Source organism: Dipodomys ordii, unplaced genomic scaffold, assembly GCF_000151885.1.
Source record: "Dipodomys ordii isolate 6190 unplaced genomic scaffold, Dord_2.0 Scaffold141, whole genome shotgun sequence".
NCBI lineage: Eukaryota > Metazoa > Chordata > Mammalia > Rodentia > Heteromyidae > Dipodomys > Dipodomys ordii.
This window is the reverse complement of record NW_012267357.1, coordinates 1,592,546-1,605,045: the sequence shown is the minus strand read 5'-3', so window position 1 is coordinate 1,605,045 and position 12,500 is coordinate 1,592,546. Positions and strand designations below refer to the sequence as shown.

The 12,500-nt window shown below is 46.9% G+C and overlaps 1 protein-coding gene across 2 annotated transcripts in view; it reads left to right on the top strand.

Annotated features, from left to right (window-relative positions):
- Nucleotides 1–8,159, top strand: part of Klhl22 (kelch-like family member 22) — a 49,638-nt gene extending 41,479 nt beyond the window's left edge. The window contains exons 6-8 of one of the 2 annotated variants that reach the window (XR_001175637.1): nt 3,109–3,342; nt 5,447–5,555; nt 7,200–7,247. Coding sequence is in view for 1 of the 2 variants with exons in the window: in XM_013031597.1 (XP_012887051.1) it covers nt 3,109–3,342; nt 7,200–7,565 (600 nt within the window). In the remaining variant the exon portion in view is untranslated. Of the gene's footprint in view, nt 1–3,108; nt 3,343–5,446; nt 5,556–7,199 lie in introns of both variants that reach the window. The other variant, XM_013031597.1, reaches the window with a different exon arrangement.
- Nucleotides 8,160–12,500: the final 4,341 nt, after the last annotated feature.

Here is a 12,500-nt window from a genome sequence, read left to right as displayed (position 1 = left end):
AAAAAAAAAAAAAAATCAATGAAACAAAAGGCTGATTCTTTGAAAAAAATAAATAATATTGTTAAACCTCTTTCTAATTTGGTCAAAAAGAAGGAACTAAAAGACCCAAAATCAAGAGAAAAACAGAAAAAAAGGATGGGGGTGGTGGTAGGAAACATCACAATAAATACCAATAAAATTCAGATCACTTTGAAAAAATTTATTCAAATAAACTGGAAAAATCTAGGGAAAAAATGAGTATATTTCTAGATGCATGTAGACTAAGGAGAAATAAGTCACTTATGCAAATCTAAAATTGAAGCCACAGTAGTTTACAAAAAAAAAAAGAATGTTCAGCTGGGCACCAGTGGCTCGCTCACCCCTGTAATCGTAGCTACTCAGGAGGCTGAGATCTGAGGGTTACGGTTCAAAGCCAGCCCGGGTAGAAAAGTCTGAAAGACTCTTACCTCTAATAAACCACTAGAAAACTGGAAGTGGTGCTGTGGCTCAAGTGGTAGAGCGTTCACCTTGAGCTGAAGAACTGAGGGACAGCACCCAAGCCTAGAGTTCAAGCCCCACTATCAACAAAAAAAAAAGTCCAAAACCTAATTGTTTCACTGCCAAATTCTTTCAGACTTTTAAAGAATAACTAGCACCAATACTCCTCAAACTTTTCTCCATTAGACTTAAGGGCAAGAAATACCAAGTTGGTTAATCCCCAGGATGCCAGGATGCAAGAATAGTTCAGTACATTCAATGCACATAATCAATAATATACATAGTCATCTCAGTTGACATAGAAAAAGGCTTTGATACAATTCAATATCATTTGATGATAAAATACCTGAAAAAAATTAGGCATAAGAGGAGTGTATCTGAAGTTAAATGCTACATATGACAATATAGTCAACATCATACTAAAGAGAGAAAAAATAAATCATTTCTGTTAAAGTCAGGAATAAGAATGTCCACTCTCTGCCTTTTAACTCATAAAGTACTAGAATTATTAGCTAGAGCAATAAGACAAAAGAAATGAAAGGGATTGAAATAGAGAAGGGATAAGTCAAATTATCCCTCTTTGCAGATGACATGATCCTATACTTAAACACCCTAGGGATTCCACCGAAAAACATAGATCCGATAGACAGTTTCAGCAATGTATAATGATATAAAATCAACACTCAAAAGTCATAGTTTTTCTGAGTGCCAATAGGAATATGCTGAGAAAAAAAGCCAAGAAAAAAGCCAATTATATTCACAATATCCTCAAAAAATAAATCACCTACATATAAATTTTATTGAAGAAAGGAAAGACCTCTACTATGAAAACTATAAAACCACTGGGTGCCAGTGGCTCATGCCTGTAAACCTAATGACTCAGGAGGCTAAGATCTGTGGATAGCAGTTCAAAGCTAGCCTGGGCAGGAAAGTTCGTAAGATTATTGTGTCCAATTAAACACTAAAAAGAGCCAGATGCCGGTGGCTCACGCCTATAATCCTAGCTACTCAGGAGGCTGAGATCTGAGGATCTCAGTTAAAAGCCAGCCTGGGCAGGAAAGTCTGTGAGACTCTTATCTCCAATAAAACCACTAGAAAACCAGAAATGGTGCTGTGGCTCAAGTGGTAGAGCACTAGCCTTGAGCTGAAGAACTGAGGGACAGCGCCCAGGCCCAGAGTTCAAGCCTAGGTCCAGCACAGAAAAACAAAAACAAAACAGTAATTTATAATAACAAAGAAAAAAAACTTGTAAAGCCTTAAAGAAAGAAATTGAGTAACACTGGAAGATGTAAAGACCTTCCATGCTCATGGACTGGCAGAATCAATATCAAAGTAACCATAGGGCAAAAAGCAATTTACAGGTTCAGTGCAATCAAAATCTTAATTGTAGCTGGATGCCAGTGGCTCATGCCTGAAATCCTAGCTACTCAGGAGGCTGAGATCTGAGAATCAGGGTTCAAAGCCAGCTAAAGCAGGAAAGTTCATGAGACTCTTATCTCTAATTAACTACCAGAAAACCAGAAGTGGTGCTGTGGCTCAAGTAGTAGAGTGCTGTCCTTGAGTTGAAGAGCTGAGGGACAGCACCCAGGCTCAGAAATCAAGCCCCACAACTGACAAAAAAAAAAAATCCTAATTTTCATTCTTAAAAAAAAAAATAGGAAAATAAGTCCTAAAATTTAGATGGAAGGAAAAAGACCATACCATAACAAAAATAATCCTAGTCAAAGGAACAACATTGGAATTAACACAATTCCAGATTTGAATGAACACTATTTGCATAAAATCTGCATAATCCTCCTTCAAATTTTAAATCATCTCTCAATTACTACGCAAATAACTGTTATACTATATTTATGAAATAATTACCAAAAAAGTTTATGCTTGCTCACTATAGATATGTTTATTTGACTATTTTTGACCTGCAGTTAGTTGAATTTGCAGTTAAGGAACACATAGATACAGAGCCTCAACTCTATTTGATTTAATATCTCATTTCTTTCATGACCACATCATATTTAGTGTCTGTAGATGGTATCTGCAGACAAAGCCAGGTCAGCAGGGATAGAGAGTTGCTTGGCCTGGAGTAGGGGAAAGGATGGAGTCCACTGAGGGCTGGTTATCATTGCCTGTAAACTCAGGCTTTCTCCCTAATGGCTCTGAAAAGGGTACATTTATTTTCTTCTGGAATCCACGTATTTCCTTTAAGGGCAAAGGAAAGACAAAGGTTGTGTTTAATCTCTAGGTATAGAGGTGTTGTCTCCCTTGGGAAGAAGTTGGGTTAATGAGTAGTACAGTATTTCCTGGGAGCATTCTCCCCATTGTGTGAGGAGCAAGTCCAGATGTGGTGAAACTTTTTTTTTTTATATTTTTTATTGTGAAAATACCATGCAGAGGGGTTACAATTACATGAGTAAGATAATGAGTACATTTCTTATCAAGTATTGTTGCCTCCTCCTTTGTTTCCCCTTCCGGTCCCTTCCCATCTCCCTCCCCTTCCCCCCACACCCTGTGGTGAAACTTTTAAAAGTGTACTCAGGGAATTTGAGATTGTGATTAGCAGCCTCTGGACTGCCCACCTGTTCTGTTTGCTGTCTTCTTGCCCATCCCTGCTCTCTTGGTGGCTCTACACAGGTGTATGCCCATGCAGGCACCACGCTTCAAGGAAAAATGTATATTACCTGTGGCCGCAGAGGGGAGGACTACTTGAAAGAAACACACTGCTATGACCCAAGCAACAACATCTGGCACACCCTGGCTGACGGGCCTGTGCGGCGTGCCTGGCATGGCATGGCCACTCTCTTTGACAAGCTGTATGTGATTGGGGGCAGCAACAATGATGCCGGCTACAGGAGGGACGTGCACCAGGTGAGCTGGGGCTGAGGATGCCCACCCAGTCAGTTTAAGGGTGACGTGAATGCAGTGGAAGGTGCAGGGAGTTGCCATGTGTTTCCTGACCTCATGGACACCTACCTCTCCTGTTGTGGTGTCTTTACTGGGGGAGCATGTTACAGTCAGTGAACTCTCACTGCCACACTATCATCCCAAGTCCACAGTGCCTGTGATGCTCACTCTTGGTTTTACACATTCTGTGGGTTTACACAAAATAATGAAGGCTAAGGAAAAGCCCTTATACCTGGGCTCCTGCACCACGGGATTTCTGTTTCTACCTATGAATACTTTCTGCCTATTTGTATTCAAAGAGCACCCCAAGCTAGATGTGGTAGTCCACACCTGTGATCCCTACCCTTGGGAAGCGGAGCCAGGAGGATCGCAAATGTGAGGCCATCCTAGACTATATAGCAAGACTCCATTACACAGTAAAACAAACAGAAGACCATCCCAGGGCTTGCATGCATGGCTCAGGTGATGCCTGCCAATGAGTGAGAATTGTCAGGTACCAAGTTCAAGTCCTGGTCTCTGACAAAAGAGAGAGAGGGAAAAAAAAAACACATCCTGGAATGTTTCTCTCACTGACATTGGTCCAGGCAAATGCTCAGTCTAAATAACCACTACATGCCCCCACCCTCCAACTGGCTTTGAGTACCTCATCAGATTTGGCATTGACTAGTCTCACATCACATGAGTAATATCTGCTTTAAAGAGCTTTTCAAGTATTTTAGATTCTCTCTATAGGTTCACATAATGGTTTTTAATTGTGTGGTCCCAGATCAGCAGCATCTCTTACCTGGGAACAGCTTTCTTAGGAAAGCAGGATCTCAGGCCCCACCTCAGACTATTGATTCAGAAATTTGGGGAGTGGGGCTGGAGTTTGATTGTTTGCCCCTGGTGAGAATCTGAGTTAGCCTTTGAATTTCCTATTGATGCATAACAAATCACAACAAACTTAGCAACTTCACATAAATTTATTCTTCCTAAGTTTGGCAGATTGAAATGAAGGTTGAAGATGTCATCAGGCTGTATTTCCTTCATGGAGACACTAGGAAGGATCCTTACCCAGGGTGTACACTGGTGGCTGTAGGAAGAAGAAGTCCTGGTTTCTTTGCTGGCTGTCAGCTTCTTGAGACTTCTGGACTCAGGGCCACTTCATCTTTAAAGCCAGCCAGAACAGGTTGAGGGCCCTGCTCCTCTACTTCCTATTGCTTCTGTCTGTCTTCCCCTTTCCACTTTTTTCTTTTCTTTTTCTTTTTTTTTTCTTTCACAGTACTAGGACTTGAACTTAGGGCCTTATGCCTGCTTGGTTTGAACCATGTCTTCAGTCCTTTTTGGAAATGGAGTCTTATGGCCTTTTCTGGTTGGGCTGGCTTTGAACTGAAATCCTCCAGATCTCAGCCTCCTAAGTAGCTAGGATTATAGGAGTGAACCATCATACCGAGGTCAAACACACTTTTGAGCTAGAGAATTTCCCATTTACCATAGGACTATCAGAATATAACCTCATCCCCATCATGAATGAATATAATTTCACAGAAGAGGGTCCTATTCTGTGCTTATAATTGGGAAGACTGAAGTTCTAGGTAAGAAGTTTGTAAGAGGATGCTGGTGGCTTACACCTGTAATCCTAGCTACACAGGAGGCTGAGATCTGAGGATCACAGTTCAAAGCCAGCCTGGGCAGAAAGTCTGTGAGACTCTTATCTCTACCTAAAACCACATAAAAACCAGAAGTGGAGCTGTGGCTCAAAGTGGTAAAGTGCTAGCCTTGAGCAAAAAAGCACAAGGACAGTACCCAGGCCCTGAGTTTAAAAAAAAAAAAAAAAGTTTGTAAGACTCTATTTCAACTAGTAAAAGCTGACCATGGAGGTATGCATCTAGCTATGGTGAGACGCATAAATAGGATTGCAGTCCAAGCCATCCTGGGCAAAAATAGTGAGATCCTATTCAAAAAATTCTCCAGAGGGCTGGAGATGTAGCTCAAGCAAGTGGCAGAGCACCTGCTAGCAAGTGTGAAACCCTCATTCAAATCCTGATACTATCAAAAAGAAATTTGTTTATTCTACTGAGCCTTACAGCTTAGCAGCAGTATCCTGGCATCTCGGTTGATTCCCTTGAGATATACTGGCTGACTGGAAGCTACAGCTCACTCCCTCTGCCCTGCATCTTGCAAGAGGACCATCCCAGGTACCACCAGTGCACAAAATTTCTAGTGGCTCACACTACAGCTCCTAGCTACTCAGAAGACTGAGATCTAAGGATCTTGGCTTAAAGCCAGCCTGGACAGATAAATCAGAGAGATTCTTTTTTTGGGGGCGGGGGTGGGTCCAGTCATGGGGCCTGAACTCTGGGCCTGGGTGCTGTCCCTGAGCTCTTCAGCTCAGGGCTAGCACTCTACCACTTGAGCCACAGCGCCACTTCCGGCTTTTTTTTTTATGTGGTGCTGAGGAATCGAACCCAGGGCCTCATGCATGCAAAGCAAGCACTCTACCACTGAGCCAATTTCCCAGCCCCAAATCAGAGAGATTTTAATGCCCATTAACCTTTAAAAAGAAAGCCAGAAGTGGAGATGTAGCTCAAGTGGTACAGCACCAGCTGTGAGTAAAAAAGCTAAGCAGAAGATATGAGGCTATGAATTTAAGCCCCAGTAATGGTACTGTTTCTTTTGAACATATTATCATCTTTAAATCATCCAAAAGCTGAAAATTTGTAGGCCAAAACTATCATAAGCCGGGTGCTTGTGGCTCATGCCTATAATCCTAGCTACTCAGGAGGCTGAGATCTGAGGATCACGGTTCAAAGCCAGCCCCGGCAGGAAAGACCCTGAGACTCCTATCTCCAATAAACCACTAGAAAACTGGAAGTGGCACTGTAGCTCAAGTGGTAGAGTGCTCGCCTTGAGCTTAAGAGCTCAGGGACAGCGCCCAGGCCCAGAGTTCAAGCCCCACAACCGACAAAAAAACAAAAAACAAAACAAAAACATCATAAACCAGGGACTCTAAATAAATGGGACAACTTCAAGATCCATATCCTAATCCCACCTGCAAAGTCACTTTTTCCATGTAAGGTAATATCCACAGATTCTAGGCAGGTACTCTACTGCTGGGCTGTACCTCTAGCTTTTTGTGGAGGACAAGGTCTTGCCTATGTTGACCTTGAACTCATGACCTCCTGCCTCTACCTCCAGAGTACTGGATTACAGCTGTGTACCACACCAGATTTGTCTTAATACATATTGGCAAGTTCCTTTCTTTCCATGTCACAAAGTAATGTGGCTTTATCACTGCCCACCAGCATTGGGTTTTGTGATGTTTTTCTTCTCCTAGTGGTTGCTAGTTAATGGTTGACATTTTGGTCTTGCAAGTAGGTCGAACATTTTTCCAAGTCTTTGTTTACAGTTTGGGAGAATTTTGAAGAAAAGAGAAGGTTGATGGTCATGATTCGTCAGCAAGTAACTATTTCCACATGTACCCTACTGGTGATGAGTACAGGGGGGAGGGGGTGGTGAACAGTGGGCTCTGTACCCTCCTGTGGACTGGGGAGAAGCTGGTCCTTCAGAATGTGTTGGAAGGAAATGTCCCCACGCATGGGAGCAAGAGGCTGCTGTTGGGCTGGGTAGGCTGGAGGAAGGCTATGCCTGAATGCCAGTCGTGCTGCTCCAAGTGGGGGCTACAGTAGGTCCCTTCTCTGCAATGGTCTCAACTCTGGCCCCATGCTAGTCTTCTAGTAGACTGTCAGAGACTGGTGGGTAACTAAGGCTGCCTGGACAGAAGTGGGGACTGGTAGCCTGTCCCAGCTAGTGCCCAGTTGACGCTGGCCTTGACTTTGCAGGTGGCCTGTTATAGCTGCACATCTGGGCAGTGGTCATCCGTCTGCCCACTTCCGGCTGGGCACGGCGAGCCTGGCATTGCCGTGCTGGACAACAGGATCTACGTGCTGGGTGGCCGCTCTCACAACCGTGGCAGCCGAACGGGCTACGTGCACATCTATGACATGGAGAAGGACTGCTGGGAGGAGGGGCCCCAGCTGGACAACTCCATTTCAGGCCTGGCAGCCTGCGTGCTCACTCTGCCCCGCTCCCTGCTCCGCGAGCCACCTCGCGGGACCCCTGACCGCAGCCAGGGTGATGCAGACTTCGCCTCTGAAGTGATGAGTGTGTCAGACTGGGAGGAGTTTGACAACTCCAGCGAGGACTAGGGTTCTGGTGCCTGGCATTGGGGAGGGGTGGCAGGGGTTTTGTGGGTAGCCAGGCCAATGAGGCCTGGGCCAAAGCATCTGAATCTGGGATAGTGGGTGGTCCTTCCTCAGGCCCTTGGGGCTTATCATTCCTGGCACCCTTTCTTCACTCCAGCCCTTGACTACCTTGCATATGAGGACTGTTGCTGACTCTGGCTGTGAATTGTGTTATAATGGGAAATGTTCCTGAAAGGTTTTGGTCCTTTGAGGGAGTGACCAGACCTGTCGTCCTCACAGCCTGAGAGGACTTGTGTCACCAGCTGTCTTGGCCTTCTCCCTCCCTGGATCTGGTCCCTACTAGGCTGAGAAGGTCTCTTCTCCAAAAGATCCTGGGAGCTGGCAGCCCAGGTGACAGGGGTCAAAGCCCTTCTTTCTGTGAACAGATTGGCTGGTGAGCAGCTACAGCTGCCAGCACACCAGCAGCCAGGGCCTTCAGGGACTGGGCACTCCCAGGGGTGGAAGGAGCAAAGGTGCATAAAGTTACTTGGGACTGGTTCTAGTGGTGGAGATCCCTACCGCTGGGTTTTTCTGATCCCGTGTTGTTGATAAATTAAATAAAGCATTACACAAAAGATACTAGCTGTTTTCCTGTGGTCACAGCCGGGGTTCTTTACAATTCAGTGTAGTGGAGCACAGGTGTCCGGGTGTCCTAGGGGACAGCTGTGATGTAGGAGCCAGGCTTTTCCTAGGCTGAATGGCAAGAGGTCAGGACCTTGCCTCCCTGCCTCAGAGGGAAGCACATTAAACTCCCTAGACTGGAATGGGGTCACTAGGTACCTGGACCTGCCCTGCTCTGGATTGCAGGATGTTGCCCTGCTTGGTGTTAGAGCACTTTCTGTGGTAAGAAGTTCTCCCAACCAGGCCACTGAACTTCTGGTACCTGTGTCTTCTGCCACCACTTCTGCCCCTGGCCAGCCTGTTGCAGGCTACTGCAAACTGGCTGTGGCTTATTACAAGAGAAATGTTCCCAAAGGCTGTGGCTGATACTCCCTAGGAGTGCTTGGGTCACCAGTCTTTTTAGCCAATTCCAGTTAAAAAATATTTAAGGAAAACCAGGCACCAGTGGTTCACACCTGTAACCCTAGCTACCCAGGAGGCTGAGATCTGCGGATTGAGGTTAGAAGCCAGCTACAGTAGGAAAGTCAGTGAGATACTTACTGTCAATTAACCACCAGAAAACAGGAAGTAGCACTGTGGCTCAAAGTGGTACAGCCCTAGCCTTGAGTGAAAAAGTTTAGGGACAGTACCCAGGCCCTAAGTTCAAGCCCCACAACTGACAAAAAAAATCTTTAAGGGCTGAAGTTGGGGGTTCAGTAGTAAGGCACTTACATAGCATTGCAAGGCCCAGGGTTGAATCCCCAGAATTACAAAAATCAAATCAGTGTGGGGCAGGGCAAAGTCAAATCCTACCCTGAGAGTCTAGAAATGGAGCCTCAGCAGCTGGGAGGGAAGCCCTGTGGATCACTGGAAGGGAGCATGAGGCACAGTCCTGATTGGGGGAACCTTGTATGGGCTTCTCCCCACATCCTGACTACATTTCCTGAAGGTTTACCAGATAACTTTTGGGCACATTCTCTGTCTCAAGGCTACATCTGTGCAGCATGTAGGACCTTCCCCTAGCCACCTTTACAGGTAACTCTCTCCACCTTCTTTGAGCCATCAGGCATAGCCCATGTCCTGACACTGATAGGCTGGATAACTTGCACTACCTTCATCAGTAGGCCACTTGGCCCTGAGCCACACAAAGCTTTATTCCATCTGAACATCTCCCCCTCCTGCCTGCTACCGGGTCTGCACCTGCAGGCTTCTACCCCACCCTGCAGATGGTGGAAGCTTCCTAAGACTTCCTAAGGATGGAGACTTTGTCTCCCATCAGCTGAACAAGCATGGGTCTTCACACTGGCATTCTGTCACAGAAGGAGAGTGAGTGAAGAAACAAGCTCTGGCCTTCCCTTTCTGGTCGCTAAGGGCTGTGGGATGGAGACTCTACCCTTGGGATAGCTTGTGTAACCTTTCTTGGGTCTTGAGGAAACATGACATAACACACATTGGGGCGTGTGCTGATTCCTGCTGAGGTCTTAGGAACATAGCAAGGTTAAGAGTGCTTTGGCTGGGGCTAGATGGCATCCAGGCCCGCCATTGTCACATGTGGAGGCCCTGCTCAGTATATATGGCTACCATCTCCTTCCACACCTAGGCCTCGGCAGCCCAGCCTAGGCCTTCTAGTGTGGCCAGGCTCTCAGGCTCTGCTCTCATGCAAAATCCTCTTACCATTCAAGCCCAACTCCTTTTGGAAGCCATCTGGCCAGAAATACCTGGCCAGTACTGGGCTTTTTAGTTTGCCTGCTCAATGAGCAGTCATTTATGAGCACCTGTGGACCTATAGTTTCTCCATTCTGGTGTCCATCTGGAGCCAAGCCAAGGCAGGGGATGAACCGGGTTCTACCTATGCTTAGTATCCTGCTGGGGGTGTGGGCTGCCATGGTGACAAAGACAGATGAGGAACCTGCCAGTGACACCACTAGTCAGCAGCCACTGCAAGGTGAATCCCATGCAGGAAACTCTGACTGAGAGGAGGCTTGGGGACAGCCTTTGTCCTGAGGGAACCAGAGGACAAGGATAAGTTGAGATCTGAGCTACTGAAGATAAGTGATTGGTATAAAGGTATAATTCAGATCCTGTTCCTCACAAACATGAGGGATGAGTAGATCTCGAGGAAGGGGTGAAATTAACAAGTTGTGGTGTCTATGCGTGAACTTGGTCTAGCTGAGGTGAATGCCTCAGCCCAGGGAGTCACTGCCTATAAAGCCAGTGCTCACCTGGCACAAACTGCAGCTACATGAATCTTGCTGGCCTCTGTTGGCATCAAGACTGAAGGGAGCGGCCCCAGCCTGGGAGGGCACTGCTGAGGTCAGGACTGTGCCCAGGCTGAGCTGCCCAGAAGTGGTTGGACTGTTTACTTGTCCCAGAGAAGTGTTTGCATTCATGACCACATTGGAAGGATTTCCCTTTCTTCCCTTTTTACCCTGCCTCCTTCCTGCACCAGCCCAACTAAAGGACTGAGTGACAAGCCCTAGCTTCTCTGCTTCCTGCCCTGCTCCTCATCTCACCCTTCATTGCCCAGAGTCTTGGGGCCTGTCAGAGGCTCTGATTCCAAGCTCTATCCTCTAGCCATACTCTGTATATTCCTGTAGGGCTTTTAATGTGCATGTGCCTGCTACCCAAGAGAAAACAGATATTCACTCCCTGCTTGGGCTCACCTTAAATCCTAAAAGGCAAACTCTCCTTTGTTAAAAACTGACTGCTCTCAGGAGCCATTGGTGCTTCCCATCTCCCTGCCTTGAGGGCCTAGTGTGGATCTCCCTCACCACCAGAGCTCTGCTGTTCTTCAGATCCAAGGTTCCCACTTAGTCCTTGGCTCCTGGGCCTGTGCTTTGCCCTCAGCTCCTCTCTCCCCCCTGCCCCTCTGACCTATGCTATTGTAAACCTAAAAGGTTCACTGCCACTCTATGAGTCACTAACTCAAGAGTCAGTCAGTGGCAGGGTAGAGCAGATTATCCATGGCTCATTCCTGTAATCCTGGCTACTCAGGAGACTGAAATCTGAGGACTGCAGTTTGAAAGCAGCTGGAGAAGGAAAGTCCATCAGACTCTTACTTCCAATGAATCAGCAAAAAGGCAAAAGTAGAGTTGTGGCTCAAGTGGTAGAATGCCAGCCTTGAGCAAAAAAGCTAAGGAATAGCACCCAGGTATGCCCTGAGTTCAAACTCCATTACACACACACACACACACACACACACACACACACACACACACACACACAGAGTGATAAAAGACCTTTACTGATCACATATGGGCAAGCTGGAATACAAGGAGTTCTGACTCTAAAGTTCTTTCTTTCCCAGGGGTCCCAGAACTAAGCTAAAGTAAGAGACCTGGGGTGGGGAGGGGGTTCTCTTTAGCACACCATGTAGGAACCAGGATGGGTACTAATTCTGTAGCAAGTAGCTCCTCAGACAAGCATGTGGATATTATTTAAGGTCACTGGACTCTCTCTTGGTTCCTACAAATCTGAAGAGGTTACTGACTGAAGAGAAGTTAATGACTGAAAGTTTCTTGGTCTCCTCCTGATAAGGTTGACTAATAGTTACTTGGGGAATGAAACCCAGATTTTTTTTGGGAAAAGTTAACCCATTTTTGTGACTTCACTATCAACCCACTTAGCTTCATTGGAGGGGTTTCCACTCTCCAGCCTCCACTCTGCCACCTGCACCTTTCCATGGGTGGAGGGCAATAGCAGCATTCATCTAGGATCCCCCAGTTCATTTTCACCCTTGACTAGAACTGCTGGCTTTCAGATCTCATTTCTGTCCCCTTCTGCCTTTACCTTTCATATCCTATTAGAGCCCATAGCTAGGCCAGTCTACCCCCATCTCTCGTGTCCCCGCAGAGACCCTCTTTTCCCAGGCCTCTGGTCCCGACCAAATCTAGCCACAGGCCTGGAACATCTTGCTCAGTCGGTTCTTTTCGCACTCTGAGTTCAAACCCCAGTATACACAAGCTGGACTGCACACTGGGGAACTACAATGGCTTCGCTCCCAGGGCCACCTTCCCCTGGCCAGTTCCGAAGCACGCTGGCGTGGAGGGGGGTTGGGGCATCGCGCCGGGTCCCCCATCCCCCTCCCCACCCCGGGCTGGGCCGCGCAGTGAGCGCGCAGGGGCGGCTGTTCCAGTCGATGTCTGGAGAGGCAAGGAAAAGGAGCGGGAACTAGGGGCTCCGCTGGCGGGCCACCCCTGCCCCTCCCTCTCTCAACACTTGGCGGGCCTCCTCCAAGTTCGCCCCTAAGTTTGTGAGTGGCCAGGTGGGGGTGGGGGCCACGCGGAGGGGCGGCGGCGC